General features: G+C 42.0%; 1 protein-coding gene across 11 annotated transcripts in view; it reads right to left on the reverse strand.

Annotated features, from left to right (window-relative positions):
* Positions 1 to 1,632: 1,632 nt before the first annotated feature.
* Positions 1,633 to 21,169, reverse strand: part of Rpap2 (RNA polymerase II associated protein 2) — a 78,469-nt gene continuing 58,932 nt past the window's right edge. For 6 of the 11 annotated variants that reach the window (XM_087582755.1, XM_087582753.1, XM_087582750.1 and 3 more), the window contains 2 exon segments: positions 7,872 to 8,018; positions 1,633 to 1,968 (listed from right to left, as the gene is read on the reverse strand). In XM_087582755.1, the coding sequence (XP_087438881.1) occupies positions 7,877 to 8,018 (142 nt within the window). In that variant the 3' untranslated portion in view covers positions 1,633 to 1,968; positions 7,872 to 7,876. 11 annotated transcript variants of the gene reach the window in all.

Consider the following 21,169-nt stretch of genomic DNA (forward strand, 5'->3'; position numbering starts at 1 on the left):
CTCTGATTCCTTCAACGGGGGTTCTATTCTCAGTTCAGTGGTTTGCTGCTGGCATTCGCCATATAGATAGTGTTTTAATTATGATATGCCATAGGGATTTTATTTCCCAGTCTTGTTTATTTGGTGTTTTGTGTGCTTTTTGTATCTGTTAGAGTGTGTCTTTCTTTCCTTAGTTTGGGGACATTTTCTTTTTCAGTATTGTTTAAGATCTGGACATGCCACTGACTTGGGATATTTCCCTCATCTAAGGTTAGAATTCAAAGGTTTTTGTTATGGTGTCCATATAACCTGTGTGTTCCTTTCCTGCCTTTAAAAAAATTCATATACCATACTTGTCTAGATTCTCTTCTTTGAGATTTGATATTCTGCTTGATTCATCCTATGTGTAAAGATTGTGAGTTTCCCAATTGAGATACTGGGTTTTTAAAATTCCATCCTCATTTAACTTTGAGTTTGCTTCAGCATTTTTTTCTCAATTCTTTTTTTTTATATATATAAACTTTTTTCTTAATTTTTTTACTGGATTTTTTAAATTTACATTTCAAATGTTATTCCCTTTCCTGGTTTTCTGTCCATAAGTCCCCTATCCCCTCCCCATCTCCCTCTTCTATAAGGGTGTTCCCCTACCCATCCACCTCTCCCTTGGCCCCCCCATTCCCCAACACTGGGGGTCCAACCTTGCAGGACCAAGGGCATCCTCTGCTACATATGCAGCTGGACCCATGGGTCATTCCATGTATAGTCTTTGGGTGGTGGTTTAGTCCCTGGGAGCTCTGGTTGGTTGGCATTGTTCTTATGGGGTTGCAAGCCCCTTCAGCTCTTTCAATCCTTTCTCTAATCCCTCCAATGGGGGTCCATGGTTCAGTGGTTTGCTGCTAGCATTCGCCTCTGTATTTGACATGCGCTGGCTGTGTCTGTCAGGAGAGATCTACATCCAGTTCCTGTCAGCCTGCACTTCTTCGCTTCATCCATCTTGTCTAGTTTGGTGCATTAGTTGTGCACCCAGGCTAGATTTGGCCAGTTGTAGAAAGGCATGGATGGGAGGGAGGTCAGGGTGGCTTACCTGGTTAGAACCTGGGAGGAGGATTTGGGAAGTGTGGGTACCAAGTTGGAAGCTGATTAAAAAGGTTCTGTTGGTGGTTGGGGTAAGTCCTGGTGTAAGTCTGGAGGTTGGCTGTGGCACAGGCAGGGCTGGTCAGATGAGGCTGGGGGCATGGGATGTGGGGCATCAGGCTACCAAGTAGGATGGCTAGAAGCAGTGTAGGAGTTACCTGTTAGATGGCTGTAGGTAGGGCAGGTCCTACCAGAAGCCTGGCTGGCATTGTTAGGTGGGAGTGATCATTTAGGCAAGATGTGGGATACCTTGGAAACCACGAGATTCACTGCTGTGTATATGGGGATGGTTGAGGGTAGTTGGGGGTAGTCAGACTAGGCTGGGTACCGGGTGTAAGACCCTGGCTAGATTTGGCAGGTTGGTGAAAAGGTGTGAATGGGGAGCTCAAGGGTAGTCCCCAGGCTAACCATGGAGGAGGAGGACAGGGATGTCGTGGTACCAAGTGGGGGTAGTAGTTGCATTACAGGAGGGCTCTGGTGAGAGCTTAGAGCTGGGCAGTCAGCTCTTGAAAAAGTGACTTCACTGAAGATCACATTTATTGATCTAACTTTGCTGTTATTTGTATGATAGAGTTTACAATATGCCACAGATATCATTTTCTTAAGTTTTGGCTATAATCAAAAAGAATAATTACATTTTCTCTAACATTCACTCAAATTTCAATTTAAGACTTCATTTTTCCCTCATATCCTGTGTTTCAAGGGTCTAGATGTAAGAGCTTCCTTCTTGCTGGGGCATGGCTTTTCTGCGTCTGAGGAAGTTACACACTTAGTCATCAGTCACCCATGGACCCTAACTGGCTAAAACTCTAGGTATGGTGAGAAGCATTCATCTTCTGTCTTCCAAAGTTATATCTGGGAAACAAAAAGAGTTTGGATAAGAAACCTAAACATTTTAACATCTACAACAGCCATTGTTGTATGTTCCGTCTCCTCTGCATCATTGTCACACTCTGTGGTTTGCTGGGCAGAGACCCGGTTCAAATTCCATCCCAGAGAAAGTCTTAAGTGATCTAGTGCTAAGAAACATCAGTTTTCTCTCTTCTATGCCCTCCTGTTAAAATTTTTACACTCAATATCCCATGGTCAATAAAAACCAACCATATAAGCAGAAAAAAAATCTATATAGTCAAAGTAATATGGTTTTTGTTCACTTATAATCCTTTATAATTTGAGAAAGTGTGGGGCAAGTGAGAAATGTACATAAAGTCTATTGAAACATCTATGCTTGACAAAGTCCATAAGCCACTTGAATACCACCTGTTTCCACATGCTTAAAATGTGCTAATTAAATGACTTTTAACTGGTATCCATTAATTAAAGGTTCAGAATGACTTCTAATTAGGCATCATGTGTTTCCAAGTATGCCTGATAAGCCTTCCCACCAATGGACATGGCTGTAATGAACTGACAACTGGATTTAAAATTCCAAACTGACCATTTAATTTTTATTCACCTTAGATCCTGATCACTGCCCCTCCTCCCAGTCAGCCCCTCGTACAATATCCTTCCCCCATCCATGGCATCAAGTCTGCAGAGCTAGGTACATCCTCCCCACTAGGGCCAGACCAGAAGAGCACAGCTCACAGGCGGGCAACAGCTTTTGGGACAGGCCCTGCTCCAGCTGTTCAGGATCCACACGAAGACCAAGCTGCACATCTGCTACATCTGTGTGGGGACGCCTAGGTCTCCTGGCAGGCAAGCAAGAACAGAATGTAGAAGTGTAGCTCGGTAGGAAGGTATTTGGTTAGTATAAGTGAAGCCCTTGGCTCTACACCATGGGGAAAAGAGGGAGTGGTTTCTATCAATCTGTTAGACAGTTACTCCCTCCCAACTTATGCTGACAGTCCGGCTCTGTGTACTTTGGTTGGTGGGTTAGTCTCTGAGCTCACCAGGGTCCAGGTTAGTTTACTTTGTTGGTTTTTCTGTAAAGTTCCTATCTCCTCCAGGGCCCATGGTGTCAGGGATTGGTGCTTGCGCATGGGATGGATCTCAAGTTAGGCCATTTATTGGTTGGCCATTCCCTCAGTCTCTGCTCCATCCCTGCTTTTCTTGTAGACAGGATACATTTTGGGTGGAAAGTTTTGCGGGTGGGTTGGTGTCCCTATCATTCCACTAGTGTTCCTGCTGCAAACTTAACTGTTATTTTTAAAGATTTTTGAAAGTGATGCTTATACAAGTCAATCTGAGCTCACCTCCCTTAGGAAAAACTTTTGCTTCACAGGGCAAAGATTATTTTATTTAAAAGCACAGGAAAGGAACTCTGGGATGCCATGACAAAACTAAACCTTCAACTTGTAGGCATAGATTAGGACGAAGCATCCTAAGACAACACACATATCTATACAGATACGAGGATTACACAGGACACCAAGTAATGCAGAACAGAGAAAGAGGCACAAGTAACATAAGCTAAGCAAAATTATCTGCTGTAATTGTAGAAGGAAAAACTTTCCATGATCCAAACAGTCTGAAAGAATTCCTATCCAACAGACCAAGCCCACGGGACACTTACTGGATGCCATACTTGAAACTGAAGAAAGGAAATGAGAAGACAGCAGCATGGCTGCAAACAACACACGCCTTTCTCTAGTCACATGACACAGGTGGGCTAAAAGAATAAGAAACAAATCCATCCTGGTCTTGTTTGTAAGGCACCACATTAGAGTAAAACGATGGAAAAGAGTGCTTCAACCTGGAGGGACCAGGAAGCAAGCAGGATCACTATCCTAACATCTGGCCAAACAGACACACAAAACTACTATAAAAAAACAGATTAACCAACAACCCATTAATAGTGATTTCAATACCACACTCTCATCAATAGACAGGTCATCGGGACAAAAACATCCAATTAATTAGTGTCATGCATCAAATGGATTTATAAGCAGGTATCTATAGAATATTCTACCCAAACACTGAAAAATAATTATTCTACTCAGCCTATAGGAGCGTATTTAAAATAGACCCCATCCTGGGATACAAAACAAATCTTAACAAATTCAGAAAGGTTGAAATCATTTCCTGTATCCTTTCTGACCATTATGTTGTAAAACTTAAAAATCAACAGCAAATAAACTCAGTAAGATTAAACAACTCATTACTAAATGATGAAAGGTCCACAGAAGAAGTCAAAGAAAATGACTGGAGATGAAAAAACAAACAGAACTTCTGGGATTCACTGAAATCAGTCCTATGAAGAAAATTTATAGTTCTGAGTTAAAAAGACCATCAGAAAGAACACTTGAACTTAATGATGCAAGAGCAAATGACTTAATGATGCAATTCAAGAATTTGGAGTAAGAACAAACCTAACCTGAGTCCCATAGACGACAGGAAAATAGAACGAATCTAAGCACTGGTTCTCTGAGTAGATAAACAAGCTGCACGGTCTTAACTAACCACATGAAAGAAATGCCTCAATGAACAGAAACTAACAGGGAAACACTGCAGCACAAACAAAATTCCATCGAGGAGGATAGTATTACCCTAATACTAAAACCATGACCATATAAAGACATAACAGAAAAGACAATTATAGGTCAGTATTCCAGACGAACATTGATCCTCAACAAAATAAAGTAAACCACCACAACCAAATTAGCTTTACCCTGGAATGCAGGGCTGGTTCAACGTGTACAAGTCAACGAATGTAGTAAATCACACTGACGGACTCAGGTCAAGGTGAGGGAAGGAAGTCAAAAGCATCCATGTGAAGAGATGACAGGATAATATACCTTAGAGGTCCCTACAAGTCTGTCATGATCAACAATTTCAGCAAAGTAGCAGAACACAGAATCAACTTGCACAAATCAATAGCTTTTAAAAATACACCAACGACAAGCAGAGGAAGATGTCACACACCAGTTCACAATAGCTTTAAAGAAAGGAAATACCCAGGAATAAATCAAAACTTCAATGAATTTAAATGAGATGAAAACTTTAAATTTCTGGATTGTTAGAATTAACAAAGTCCCCATTTCCTTCTTCACAGTGATACACAAAGTCCACACAATACTCTGGTTGGCCAAAACAATCCTGATCGTAAAGACCCGTGGCACGTAGATTACCGTACCTCTGAAATATAGCTTGAAGTCTGGAGTGTAATCAAAATGGTATGGCACACACCAGAGACTCGAACGTGAGAACACGCACCCCCGGCCACTTAATATCTGACACAGATGACAGAAGACAGCAGCATTGGTGCTGGGGAAACTGGATGTTCACATGCTTAGGCCCATGCTATCATCTCACACAAAAGCTAAGTCCAAACGGATCAAAGACCTAAACGTGAAAACTGAAACACTGACAGAAGAAAACATAGACAGTATCCTTTGATACAGGTGCAGGAAAGCACTAGGACTCCATTTACCTAGGAACTAAGGCACAGGTGAAGAGGAAGCCCACAGAATGGGAGAGAGTTCATGCCAGCTATACACAGGATAGGTAGATCTAAAAACCATCACCAAACAACAAAGGCCCCTTCCAAAGATGGGCTATGGATCTGAACAGAGTTCTCAAAAGAAGAAATACAAATGGCTAAGAAAATCTTAAAAAATGTTCGTCATCCTTCACAAATCATCTTACCCCAGTCAGAATGGCAAAGATCAACAAAACAAGTGCTGGAAGGGATGCAGGGAAAGGGGAACCTTTATCCACTGTTGGTGTGATTGCAAAGTGTGAACAGTAACTCTGGAAATCAGTGAATTCTGAAAAAAGGTAAAGATAAATGTCCCACTCCTTGCATATACTTGAAGGACTCTAAGGTACGTGCTTGTTCAGACAGCTCACTGTCACTCTATCCACAAGAGCTGCAAAACTGAAACAGCCTAAGTGTCTGATAGCTGAAACCCAGCCAGCTACCCAGGGTTAATGAGGTCATGATCTTAAAGGAGAACCTATTACTGCTACTTTACTAAACCATCGTAATTCCTAAATACATTCTACTCATACGTAAGTATAATGTTTCATCCCTCACCAAAAAAACTTCTCTTTGAGTAGATGGAGACCATCACAGAAAATCCCAACTACTCAGAATACAGCAAGCAATGCATTATGGGATGCCTAGCCCAGATAAACCACCAACACAACTCCTATACCCAAGCAAGGCTCAGGGAACATCTAGGAAGAAGGCATGGGAAGACCACTGGGGCGCGAAGACCAGGAGGGATGTGTCTACTAGAAATAACAGGGAAGCCTCACCCATGATTCTTCAATAATATGGTTGCCTAACAAAGACCAGAATAAGGGCAGCAGCAGTAGACATGCTAACAGAGCAGGGGAAAACATTTGTAGAGGGGGTGGGGGGAGAACGAATGAACTAGTCCTCTCCAAGGATGAGCCTCTTGATTGGCTATCCAACATCAAGTGTCAGCCATGAAAGAATATACATACAAGCAACCCTAAATGGACTCAGCAGTGGTGTGTGTATATGAATGATTATATAACAAATAAAAAAAAAACAGGTCATGATTTGAGAGGAGGAAATCAAGTAATTACTTTTGAGATGACTACTCAGGCAAATCACCGTTAAACATGACAGCCTGAGTTCAATCCCTGGAAATCACGTGATAGAAGGAGAAAATCTACTCCAAAAAGGATCTCTGCACAGTAATGTAATATAATCAGATATAAAAACGGTAGAACACAGGAAGAGACAGTTAATTTACCTGGACCCTTGGGGGCTCTCACAGGCTGGACCTAGGCCTCCTGGCACAGATGTGGGTCCTCAACACTGGAGCAGGAGATGTCCCTAAGTCAGTTGCCTGCCTGTGGGTCCTCCTCCCCTAACTAGGCTGCCTTGTCTGGCCTCAGTGGGAGAAGATGTAGTCTTTGCAGACTTGATGTGCCAGGATAAAGGGCAGGCCTCCGCTCTCAGAGGACAAGGGGAGAGAGGAGTGACTATTTGAGGCGGGGGACCAGGAGGTGGCACAGTGATTGGGATGTAAAGTGAATGAATAAATTACCATGGGCGACACCTTAGTTCATCCATGGTATTTTTGGTCAGTTAATACTAACAGTCACAATTTGGCAAATTGAAAAAATAAATTAATGAGGGGAAAAACTGATTAGTACAAGTATGTTTTGGGGATTGGAAGCAGAAGTAAGGAAGATCTCTTATTCTTATTACATATGTGTATTTCTGTGTTTGGTTTTTACAATAAAATTTTGAATTAATTAAAGAAATTAGGCAAATTCAAAATTAAAAGAATCTATCCTATCTGAGCACAAGAAGGGGCATGTGAAATGAGAAAACAGAAGGAATACAGTTCAGGGATGTTCTAACGGTCACCTGCAAGGGCAAAAGACTAGAGTGTTCCTGGAAGCAGGGATAAAATTCAACAAAGCTAGATACACAGATTTGCCTCTTGTCTGTACTGAGGGAACTGAGATGCTGCTAGGAAGAGGCTGATGTCACTCTTGGGGCAGCAGACCAAGAATGCTCATGAAGGCCACTGCAGTGAGCTGCTGTTTCCTGGGGAAACACTTCCCAGGTGGGACAAGGGGGGTGTCCTGGAATGCAAGAACTGGAGCTGCAGAGTGTACAAGGAGGACCTGCAACAAGGACAGGTACAAAGTCAAGTGGACAGGAAGCAGCAGAGACGGCTGAGGACGAGGGGTAGCTGAGTTGTTAGCAAGCTAAAGTCAGCTTGAGGTTTGCACTTGGTTTTTGAAAATTTAAACCTGTGGCTGTGAACACGTGAGCATGATCAGAAGCTCACACAGCTAACAAAATAGAAAGACACAATCCAACTTACCATTGTTAGCAGCTGGTTCTAAATATCATGGCTAAGTTTTCCAGATCTTCACATTTTAGATGCAATTCTGTCAGCAGGGTGGCTATAAACTGTGTAAATACCACATTTTTTGGAGAATGCTTCTGAATGCCGAGAATTGGTGTCAACCTGAAACCAATAATAGCAATGTGTATGAAGAAACAAGACGGACCACGGGACACTCACCTTCAACTTGCTGTGGTGAATCTCCTGAGAAAGATGTACCCTTGAAATAACAAAATTCCTATTCAGAAGGGCTTTACTAAGACAGAAGTCTTGGACTCAAAGACCAACAAACACTATCAATGAGGAAAGACGTCTACATGCCTGTACCTATTAACACACTTGATATGCCAGCAAAAACTCTTAGAAAAAGGTAAAATTAATAAACCCTTCATTTGTACAATGTATGTGTGGGGGGCTTTAGAAACAATCTATATAGAATGTTTGGATTCTACCACTGTGGCGGGGGGTGAAGTGGGAGGGCGGCGGACAAAAATCAAGCTTGCCATTTGGGATGTAACTCTTTTTAATAAAAATATTAAGTAAATTATATATCATAAAACGTTTAACACCAATTGCTTGCTTTCTTCAAACACTTGCAATAAATTTCTCTAAAGACTGACTAAATGCAATGGAGACTTTAATTCTCACCAAAATGTCATCAGTAAGCAAAATTCTGATTTTATTAGAAAACTTTCAATGTGCTTGTATGGACTGAACTCAAAGCTCTGCGCACTTGAGACAAGCTCCATTCCCCGTGCTAACCTTTCTTTTCTTTTGTTCTTCTCTCATATATTACATCCCAACTGCAGTTTCTCCTCCTCCCTCTATTCCCAGTCCCCTCCAGCCTCCCAGTTCACTCTACTCCACTTCTCTCATATATTACACCCTGACTAGAGTTTACCCTCTCCCTCCAATATTCCCAGTCCTCTCAAGCCCCCCAGTCTCCTCTACTCCACTCCCCTTCAGAAAAGGGAAGGCCTCCCAGGAATATCATTCAAAACTTGCAATAAGACTAGGCACCTCCCCTCACATTAAGGCCTGAAAAGGGTCCCCAAAACAGGCAATAGAGAGACAGGTGTCCCACAAGAAGACAGAACTCTGAAAGATACCAGTGAAGTTGTGTATCCATCCATGCCTACGATCCCAGCACTTAGGACACAGAAATGCAGGGAGATCTGAGGCTGATGCCAATCTGGTTTGCATAATGAGTTCGGGGGCACTAGGACTACAGCTACATGGCAAGGTCCCATTTTTTTTTTTTATGTATGAGCACACTGTTGCTGTCTTCAGACACACCAGAAGAGGGCATCGGATCCCATTACAGATGGTTGTGAGCTACCATGTAACCACATGGTGGGAACTGAACTCAGGACCTCTGGAAGAGCACTGTTCTTAGACACTGAGCCATCTCTCTAGCCTACAAGGTCCCAACTTGAAGGACCACAAACAACCAAGCAAACAACCTTTCAAAAGAAGGAAAAACTGAAGGAATCCAGGGCTACCAGACCAATTTACAAGAGATGATTGAGAGAGTCCTGTATCCATGAGGAAAAGCAGAGAACCTTCAAACACAGAAGCACACAAAAGCACACTAGGTGAGGGATGCATAGGAGAAATAAATATGAATACTGTTTATAGTATATATAACCAAACCAAGAGGACTAACTAGGAAAAAAAGGGCCTTCAAAACAAGTAAAAGATGACAAAAGCCAAATTGATTAAATTACTATTAAAAGATAATAGATATCTGTAATCCCTAGCACTCAGGAGGCTGAGACTAAAGGGTTGTGGAATGATCAAAGATAGCCTAGGATACATAGTGAAATCATAATCTCAACAAACAAAACAAGATACAGATTGTCTAAATGGACTAAAAAACCAAGAGCTATCAGGTATGGTAATATATAATTGTAAATTAGCACTCAAGAGCCTGAGAAAAATGAGGCCAGGTCGGAGCTCTAATAGTAAGATCCTGTCTTAAAAACCAAAACAAAATAGACAAACAAGGCCCAACAATATGCTGCCCAGAGGAAACTCCCTGCACCAGTAAGGACAGACTGACAAGGAAAGACCGTGGAAATGAAGCAGGCAGTAGTAGCTACTTTTGCCCACAAAACAGACCTCTAACAAAATGAGGAGCAGTAGATCAATGAATTTGAATCATTTGGAAGTGATACATTGATATTCAACTACTGTTAGTGCATACTACTGAGTGAAACACACTATCAGAAGGGACTGGTTCCAGGAAAAGTCAGGCATTTTAATACCCTATTTTTATTACTGAATTCAACCCTGCCCCCTCCAAAAATATCAAGAACCATCAGAGTTAATCTGTATTCTACATTAAACAAATGTGACAGACATTAACAGAACAACAGCTTAAACATACATATTCTATTCACTGGCACATGTATGTTCTGCAGATAGATCCCATGTTAGGTCACAAGTCAAGTCTTAAAAAAGAAAGAGAAAAGAAATATTTTGCTTTTCTGATCACAATGGGATAAAACTAGACCTCAACATCAAATGAACCTTCATAAGTCACAAACACACGGAACTGTGCGGCACACTTCTCAATAAGCAGGTAACTGAGCAAAACAAAAGGCAATGCATTGTTTTGTTTTTGCTGTTTTGAGACAAAGTCTCCATAGCCCTATCAGTCCTGGAACTCACTCTGTAGGCCACACTGGCCTCAATCCACAGAGACCCTCCTGCTTCTGCCTCTCAAGTGCTGGAAGGTTTGTGCCATCACACCCAGCTCAGGAATTCAATTTTTTTTTTCTTTAAATGGAAAGTACATGACAAAACCTGTGGAATTCAGCAAAGGTAATACCAAGAAGGATATTCATATAGCTACTAGTGCCCACATAACATGGGTATCTTCAACATTGGCAAATCCCAGTATTTGTGGAAGGAGAAAAAGATGAATGAGGGCAGATAAAAATGGGGGAGGGGAGGCACTGAAAAAAACATACAACAGATAATGGAACATGGTTCTTTGAAAAGAAATGAGCAAACTTTTAATTAGACTTGGCAAAGAAAAATAGAAGCTCCAAATAAAACGAGAGATACAAAGGGACATATTACCACTGATGGCACAGAAATACAAGGTCCCATTAGAAACAGGATGGGAAATGAGTGGTTACACTGGAAGGAATATTAGAAATGGACACACACGAGCTGTCAACGCTCAATTATGAGGACAAATAAACCAATAGCAAGTCCCATAATGAACATTCATTCCTAATACGCTTCCTGACAGAAAAGCCTAGGACTGGATGGCTTCAGCTTCACAGTTGAATTTTATGTATCTTACAGAATGAGAACCAACGACTGCCCAGAATGGAAGGCAAAAGGATCCAAGTTTATTCTGACATCATCCTCGTCTTTAAAGCAAAATGCACAGGGTTGGGGGTAGAGTATCAGAAACACCTAAGACTTCTCAATGAGTATTTAAGAAATCAAACAGGATATCAAGATCATTCACCTATGATTTAGTTTTATCTTAAGGATGAAAAGATGATCCAACAACCAAATGAATAAATAAAACATCACATTAACAGAAGGAAGGATAAAAACTATTATTTGGAGAGCTAAGGCTGTCCCATAGCCCTTCAGACCCAAAACCTGCCTGAAAAGAGCTGGTTTCCCAGGTGTGCTCTCAACTCCTAAGGCCACAGGTGAGACCTGACTTTCACTCCACTAACTGTCCATAGAGGGACCTTCCAGGAATGCACAGGGCACAGGAACTGTGGGACAGCCTGGGGTAGGATCCTTCCAGTCTCCGTCTGCGCCCAGAGCTAAGCCTGTCCCACAGCTCTCCAGACCCAAAGCCTGCCCTGAGAGAGCTGGTATCCAAGAAGCACTCTTACTCCTAAGATTACAAACTCAGGCCCACAGGAGGGACAAGCTCCAGTCAGAGACAGCAAGAACAGCTTACATCAGAGATAACCAGATGGCGAGAGGCAAGTGCAAGAACATAAGCAACAGAAACCAAGGCTACGTGGCAACACCAGAACCCAGTTCTCCCAGCACAGCAAGTCCTGGATACCCTGACACACCGGAAAAGCAAGATTCCGGTTTAAAATCACATCTCATGATAGAGGACTTTACGAAGGGCATACATAACTCCCTTAAAGAAATTCAGGAGAACAGAGGTAAACAAGTAGAAGCCCTTAAAGAGGAAACACAAAAATCCCTTAAAGAATTACAGGAAAACACAACCAAACAGGTGAAGGAATTGAACAAAACCATCCAGGATCTAAAAATGGAAATAGAAACAATAAAGAAATCACAAAGAGAGTCATCCCTGGAGATAGATAACCTAGGAAAGAGATCAGGAGTCATGGATGCAAGCATCACAAACAGAATACAAGAGATAGAAGAGAGGATCTCAGGTGCAGAAGATACCACAGAAAATATTGACACAACAGTCAAAGAAAATGCAAAAATCTCCTAACCCAAAACATCCAGGAAATCCAGGACACAATGAGAAGTCAAACTTAAGGATAATAGGTATAGAAGAGAGGAAAGATTTCCAACTTAAAAGTCCAGTAAATACCTTCAACAAAATTATAGGAAAAAAACTTACCTAACCTAAAGAAAGAGATGCTCACGAACATACAAGAAGCCTACAGAACTCCAAATAGACTGGATGAGAAAAGAAATTCCTCCCATCACATTATAATCAAAACACCAAATGCACAAAACAAAGAATATTAAAAGCAGTGAGGCAAAAAGGTCAAGTAACATATAAAGGCAGACCTATCAGAATTACACCAAACTTCTTACCAGAGACTATGAAAGCCAGAAGATCCTGGGCAGATGCCTTACAGACCCTAAGAGAACACAAATGCCAGCCCAGGGTACTATATCCAGCAAAACTCTCAATTAACATATATGGAGAAACCACGATATTCTATGACAAAACCAAATTTACACAATATCTTTGTACAAATCCAGCCCTACAAAGGATAGTAGATGGAAAACTCCAACACAAGGAGGGAAACTACACCCTAGAAAAAGCAAGAAAAGAAGAAGTATCTTCTTTCAACTAGCCCGCCAAAAGATAGCTATACAAACACAATTCTACCTCTAACAAAAAGAAAAAAACAGGAAGCAAATATCACTCTTCCTTAACATCTCTTAACATCAATGGACTTAATTGCCCAATAAAAAGACATAGACTAACAGACTGGATATGTTAAGAGGGCCCAGCATTTTGCTGCATACAGGAAACACACTTCAGTGACACAGACAGACACTACCCTCAGAAGAAAAGGCTGGAAAAAATTTTTTCAAGCAAATGGTGCTGATAAACAAGCTGGATTGGGGCTGGGGATTTAGCCCAGTGGTAGAGCCCTTACCTAGGAAGCGCAAGGCCCTGGGTTCGGTCCCCAGCTCCGAAAAAAAGAACCAAAAAAAAAACAAGCTGGATTATCCATTCTAATATCAAATAAAATCAACTTTCAAACAAAAGTTATCAAAAAAGATAAGGAGGGACACTTCATACTCTTCAAAGGAAACATGTACCAAGATGAACTCTCAATTCTGAACATCTATGCTCCAAATGTAAGGGTACCCACATTCTTAAAAGAAACTTTACTAAAGCTCAAAGTATACAATGCACCTCACACAATAATAGTGGGAGACTTCAACACTCTGCTCTCATCAATGAACAGATCATGGAAACAGAAACTAAACAGAGACACAGTGAAACTAACGGAAGTTATGAACCAAATGGATTTAACAGACATTTATAGAATATTTCATCCTATACCTTCTCAGCACCTCATGGTACCTTCTCCAGAATTGACCATATGATCGGTCACAAAACAGGCCTCAATAGATACAAGGATATTGAAATAATCCCATTTGCATCCTATCAGTTCACCACAGACTAAGGCTGTCTTCAATAACAACAAAAACACAAAAAGCCCACACATGCATGGAAGCTGAACTACTCAATAACTTGGTCATGGAAGAAATAAAGAAATTAAAGACTTTTTAGAATTTAATGAAAATGAAGACACAACATACCCAAACTTACGGGATACAATGAAAGCAGTGCTAAGAGGAAAACTCATAGCTCTGAGTGCCTCCAAATAGAGACTGGAGAGAGCATACACTAACAGCTTGACAGCACACCTGAAGGCTCTAGAACAAAAAGAAGCAAATTCACCCAAGAGGAGTAGTCAGCAGGAAATAATCAAACTCAGAGCTAAAATCAACCAAGTACAAACAGAAAGAACTATACAAAGAGTCAACAAAATCAGGAGCTGGTTCTTTGAGAAAATCAACAACATAGACAAACTCTTAGCCAGACTAACCAGAGGGCACAGAGAAAGTATCCAAATTAACAAAATCAGAAATGAAAATGGAGACATTACAACAGAAATCGAAGAAATTTTAAAAAACCATCAGATCCTACTACAAAAGCCTATACTCAACAAAAGTGGAAAATCTGGAAGAAATGGACAATTATATAGACAGATACCAGGTACCAAAGTTAAATCAGGATCATATAAACCATCTAAACAGTCCTGTAACCCCTTAGGAAATAGAAGCAGTCATTAAAAGTCTCTCAACCAAAAAAAGCCTAGAACCAGATGGGTTTAGTGCAGAATTCTATCAGACCTTCAAAGAAGACCCAATACCAATATTCTTCAAACTATTCCACAGAACAGAAACAGAAGGGATACTACAAAATTTGTTTTCTGAAGTCACAATTATGCTTATACCTAAACCACACAAAGGCCCAATAAAGAAAGAGAACTTAAGACTAATTTTTCTTATGAGTATCAATGCAAAAATACTCAATAAAATTCTTGCAAACCAAATCAGAGAACACAGCAAAATGCTAATTCACCATGGTCTAGTAGGCTTCATACCAGGGATGTAGGGATGGTTCAATATATACAGAAATCCATCAATGTAATCCACTAAAACTCAAAGAAAGCAAACACATGATCATCTCATTAGATGCTGAGAAAGCATTTGACAAAATTCAACAGCCCTTCATGATAAAAGTCTTGGAAAGATCAGGAATTCAAGGCCTATAACCTAAACATAGTAAAAGCCATATACAGCAAACAGTAGCCGACATCAAACTAAATGGAGAGAAACCTGAAGCAATCCCACTAAAATCAGGGACTAAACAAGGCTGCCCATTCTCTCCCAACCTATTCAATATAATACTCAAAGTCCTACCCAGAGCAATTAGACAACAAAAGGAGGTCAAAGGGATACAAATTGGAAAGGAAGTCAAAATATCACTATTTTCAGTTGATATGAAAGTATACTTCAGTGACCCCAAAAATTCCATTAGAGAACTCGTAAACCTGATAAACAACTTCAGTAAAGTGGCTGGATATAAAATTAACTCAAATCAGTAGCCTTCCTCTACTCAAAGGATAAACAGGCTGAGAAAGATATAAGAGAAAAGACACCCTTCACAATAGTCACAAGTAATATAAAATACCTTGGTGTGACTCTAACCAAGCAAGGGGAAGATCTGTATAACAAGAACTTCAAGTCTCTGAAGAAAGAAAGAAGATCTCAGAAAATGGAAAGATCTCCATGTTCATGGATTGGCAGGGTTAATATAGTAAAAATAGCCATCTTACCAAAAGCAAACTACAGACTCAATGCAATCCCCATCAAAATTCCTTCTCAATTCTTTATAGAGTTAGAAAGAGCAATTTTCAAATTCATATGGAATAACAAAAAAAAAACCCAGGATAATGAAAACTATTTTCAATAAAAGAACTTCTGGGGATTCACCATCCCTGTCTTACCAATCAATACATTTCTTGTAAAGCTTTCTATCTGGGAGAGAATGCTCCCCTGCTCACTTCTTTCAGCTGCACTGACCAATCCTGCCCCTGCACCAGCTTCGGTCTGTCTCACCTCTGGGGTGTCTTCTCTGCTCGGCTGTGGGCTTTTTCCTGTGACTCCTTCCCATGGCAATCAACCTTCACCTTTATCTACCTCTTTACTCTGCCTTCCTCTCCACCGACTTTCCTGTCTCTTCATTTACTTGTTTACTTGTGCCCCTCACTTCAGAACACCACTGGGCTCCTTTATCCTGACGGTCACACTGGAGCTAACCAGTAACTACATGAAGGCAGCTTAAGGAGTCACTCTGTCATAATCAATGTGATTTTTCTTTATCACAGAAATCTCCCCCTTTCATTTTTAGAGAAAAGGATGGTATTTTGATCCTTTTTTGCTTGCATACAGCTGCATATTCTGGCCAGAATATCCCAGAACACCCATGAGGGATTTGAAAGGAGCTTTAAATTCATCAGGTGCACAGCACTACCCAGGAGCCTCCACCTCAGCATGCATTTCCCTCACTGTCTATCTTGGAATTCTGTGTTGTCAGCTGTCAGGGTCAGAGCCTGGGCTCTGGCAGCCCAGCAGAAGTGGATCCACTCCCATCCCCACAGACCAACCCAACAGCCAAACAGTGAAATGCAGGGAGAGGAGACTTACTCAATGTGTTCACTTTGGGAAGAGGAACAAATAAGGAAATCTAGTTACACCTCTGGCTCCCTAAGTCCTGACAATGAGGTTTAAGTTTGAACAGAAGGCAAGAAATAAGCATAACTAGGCACCCTGGTGTAGGTGTCACCTGCCGTCACTGACCCATGTCCTAGCTCCTGGTTTCCTACAAGGTGGTGCAGGAAAGGTAGTCAAAGGCCGTGAAGTCTTTCCAGGAGACGTCTCTCTTCTACCTGGTGCTGCACTTAAGCCTTTTCCTTCTCTCTGCACGCAGTTCCTGGGGAAATCCCAGTTTCTTGGGGAGTGTTGTTTTGGCCAGTACAGCAAGCAAAGGGAGGGGACAAGTGTCTCTAGGACACCTTTTTTCCTGCCAGAACTGACTCATGGGAAGTGCTGATGCCCCCAAGAGGAAACCCAGCTAAGTGTCTCTGGCTGTCTGTAGTTTTTACCTTACTTCCTGTCCTAAAACCAGCCAATAGAGCAACCAACTGGCTCCAAAAAGAATAATAACCATGAACCAACTATGTTACTCAGGATAGACACAAATTCTGTGTAGCCCTGGCTGTCCTAGAACATACTCTGTAGACCAGGCTAGCCTTGAATGCAGAGATCTGCCTGCCTCAGCAGTGATTAAAGTTGTCTACCCCCATGGCCTGACTTCGCCTTCCGTCCATGGTCATCCTGATACCATGGAGCTTCAGCTCTGCCTGGGTTCCGCTCCCAGCGGGCCTCTCGCTGCAGTGAAACAGAGGGCCTCAGAGTACAGATGTTGTCTGACCTCACTACTACAAAAACCTAACAACCCCAAGACTGAACTAGGCAATGGAAGGCGTGGCAGGACTTCTAAGTTATCTCTGAAGTACACCTGCAGGATCTTATCAAATGCTTACCCCACTTTTGTTAAACTGACTTTCTAGGCCCATATATGCTTTTTCTCTCCTTTTGGAGACAGGCTATGTTGCCCAGGCTGACTGTGAATTCCAGGACTCACATGGTCTTTCTGTCTCAGCCTCCCGAGATTACAGGCACGTGTCCACCCTGAGTTACGTAATCCATCTTTTTCATTAGAGAGAACCCATCATGTGTTGAAAGGGACCGATATATCTACTTTAACTTTCACACTTCTAATACTGGATACCAAAGAAAACAATGAACTGAAAAACTTCTACTTGAGAGATAGACACATCAGAGTTGATATTTGATGATGTGCTTTCTGTAGGAAATATCTTTAAATCATTGGTGGAGAATGTGAACACGAGTGAATGTTTTAAAAGTTAATGTTTAAAAGTCTGCCCAAATGGGAATGAGGGCAGAGGGGACAGTAGCAGGACTGCAGGTGACACTTTGCAGGTGATGCAAACTCGTAACATAAATCACCAACAGGAGAAGAGACTTCTCATGGAAATGCAAGGGGAAACACGGGGCCATCTACAGCTGGTTCTTCACTGTGTGGCAAACAGCACGAGAACAAAGCAAAGCCAAGTGTCAGACAGCATCCCACAGACACGCCCTTTAGCCCACTGCTCCACATATGTTACACATCAAACGGTGAGATGGCGTCAGGTTAGGACAGGCGCTCCATGTGTTGTTCTAACACCTGCTTAACAGGAACTACATACGGTGCTGGGAAGAGCTTCAAAGTCGGGCATCACAACTGAGGAATCGTTAATAAAGCATTAGAGTCGGGACTTAGAGCTGTGAAAATGGCCCACTGAGACCCGGAAGACCCAGGGATCTTGGGTTTGTATCCTGTCACCAGATGGAGCCACATAAAGGGTTCAAGTTTTGGTTTATCGAGCAACTAGAATTAACTAGCAGATTCCATGCTGTGTTATCCGTCCGTAGGGCACTGAAAGTCAGCACTGGACTAGGATTTTCTGTGGCCTCCTCCTTTCAGATCCCTGCTGTGTCAGTCATGGCATACGCGTTAAAGCACAGGCCTCCACTTGGGAACTGCTAGAATATTGTATATTACAGCGGTCTGAATGAACACTTCTTAAATATCTAGGGCACTTGCATCAGAGAACTCCCAGGACTCCACCCTCAGCACTGATCATCGGGGTTTTCTGAGAGCAGGTGGGCTGTTGTAAAAGGCACTGGACAACCATCTCCTCACATACAAATGATCTGAGTGAAGAAAGCTGTGACAGTCTGTGAGAGTAAATGTCACCAGAAAGCACACTATGGTTATGGGTGGAGGAAGGGACAGGAAGCAAAAAGCCACATTTCTTTAACCTATCAGATTTGAGAAATTACTGGGTTCTTACAGAGCTCTGCTGCAGGGAGGGAATCCATTCTGTTGCTTGCCATGCATAAAGACCATAAAGATACCATGGTATTAAATGATAACACTGGCCTTACAAGAAAACAAAATGAAACAAAAATACACCCCTACCCCAAACTCCAGACCCTTGCCTCTCCTACCCTCTCTTTGATGAAGCCTGGGGTGGAGGCTCACATCTGTAATTGCAGAACTTCTGAGGCTGGAGTATGAAGACTACTACACATTTTAAGCTGGCCTGGGTTCAGGATGAGACTTTATTTTAAAGTTCTAAATAACTAATGTAATTCCTGACAGTCTACGAGAATAGACTCAAAGGAAAGCAAAGGCTGCTGGGACAGACAAGATAGCTTTATGTTTCATTTAAAATGAGATAGGGTCTCACTTCGAAGCCCAGTCTCATGCCTCAGCCCCTTGAGTACTGGGGTTACAGGTACCATGAACCATAAGAACGGTGCAGGTGAAAACCTAAAGCAACTTTAACTGGTATTTTAATGAAGTTACACCCCTAGTTTTCTCAAGTGTGATTCAGCGCCAGTCTATCCTGTTCTAGAAACTGAGCTGGGATTTACCCTTCTCCCCAGAAGAACTAAATGACAGAGGATTAAACCAGAACCCGTCCTTATTGACCTACACTCACACTGAGAGAGATGAACACTCACACCCTGTGACCCATAACACAGAAGTTCAAGATGTCATTTGTCTTCAGAAAGCTGAGTACTCAGAATCCCCAGATGTTATGTGAGGCATCTTCCTCAGAAATGAAAAAGAAATTGGGTATATACTTTCAAAAAAAAAAAAATCCTGCCTCTATATTTAGAGCTCTTCAGAATACAAATGATTGGAATTTCAAATTTCAGGTTTCATATTTAACATGAACTTCCTTTCTCTTTTCCTTCTTGAGACAGGGTCAATCTCTGTGTAGACCAGGCTGGTGTGGAACTCAGAGATGCGCCTAACTCTGCCTCCTGATGCTCCACTGGCCTGTACCTTGGACCTACGTTACTGTATGGCCTCTTGAACAGGAGACAGAAAGCCTAATGATGGCAGGGAGCCCACAAACACTTGTCTAGCCTTTGGGTCAGACTTCCTCTCCACAAGAAGACGACAAACAGCTGGGCTAAAAGTCCAGTCAGTACTGCCGAGCCTCCTCCTTTCTATAAGGTAACACAGGTTAGGCCATGGCTAGGCTGTGGCAATTACTGTTTGTTTTATTGACCCTGAGGAGGAAACAAGCACAGAGAGGCTAGAGCTGAGCTTCACATTCAGACACTTCACAATGGATGGTAGAAATGTACTGTTTCTCTTGCCAACCCCAGCCCTCTGAGGATCCCAAACGCAAGTGAGTGGTTTACAACAATACAGTGATTTCTAAAAATATTTTTTTTTAAATAGGACTAACTTGTTGGCCTTTCTGTGAAGTTGCAGCAGGTGTGAGGCCCAAGCACCTCTCTTAAGGTCATGTAAGTCAGTAACAGACGCGCAAATAACCCCAGAAGCATCCCCACAGTCTGCACTTCTAACCACGAGACCACAGTAGCTCACACATCTGATTCATTTTAAGAATGGAGCAGGTCTCATGGTTTTCAAAGGCCATTTGTGTTAGGCTCTTCAAATAAAGCACAGTGTCTGCCATTACAAAGTAAACATGCTAATGAAAGTGGGCAGTCCTCCTCCTGTTAACTGTCCTGTCTACTGTGGGCCACAGCCTAAGCGGGCCTGTCACACACGGTCCAGTCAGCCTTATTCAGAGACAAAATCTTCTGGGTTCAAACTCCATGTTAGATAACCTAAGATTGAACTCAAGTTAACCAACTGGCCAGTACCCAGCACCAGTTCCCAGGTTATTCCTCAACAAGTCTACACCCCCAGGTTACAAGCCTGCCCCTGGCACTTCACTTTCTACCCACCACCAACGAGGAAAAACCAGAGGTTAAGTTTATGGTTTGACTCCCAACACCAGCCAATTATGTTAAAGGCTAAAATGGCCCCCAATCCGGTGTTCCAGGCTAGAACCCCCTTCTTGTCTCTATAAATACTTGCCTTAAACTAAACTTAGGGATGTCCCCTCCCATTCCACTGTGTCAGAGACGGAGGCAGGGCCAAGCTTGGGCTAATACGATTGCATCGGAATTGGCTTCTTGGTGGCCTTTTGGGGTTCACAAATGCTACCTGACACATTCCTACTTAGCACCCCAATAAACCTGAGTTAAAGCAATGATTCTTGGTTCTTTGTGTATTAGCCCCTTAGAAACTAAAAAACAAAACTGTCCAGACAAAGATCAGCAAATCAAAATTTGTGTAACAGTCATTAGTAAATGTATTTTTAAAGTTCCTGATGTGATGCTAATGGGCAGCCAGTATAAAGAAACAATAATTCAAAGTCCCCATTGTCTTCACTGCTCTGTGCCTGGGCTGGCTTTGAACTCTCAGGCTCATGTAGTTCTTTGACTTAGCCTGAGTAGCCGGAACTCGAGGCAAACACGCC

Source organism: Rattus norvegicus, chromosome 14 (genome assembly GCF_021556685.1).
Source record: "Rattus norvegicus strain SHRSP/BbbUtx chromosome 14, alternate assembly SHRSP_T2T, whole genome shotgun sequence".
NCBI lineage: Eukaryota > Metazoa > Chordata > Mammalia > Rodentia > Muridae > Rattus > Rattus norvegicus.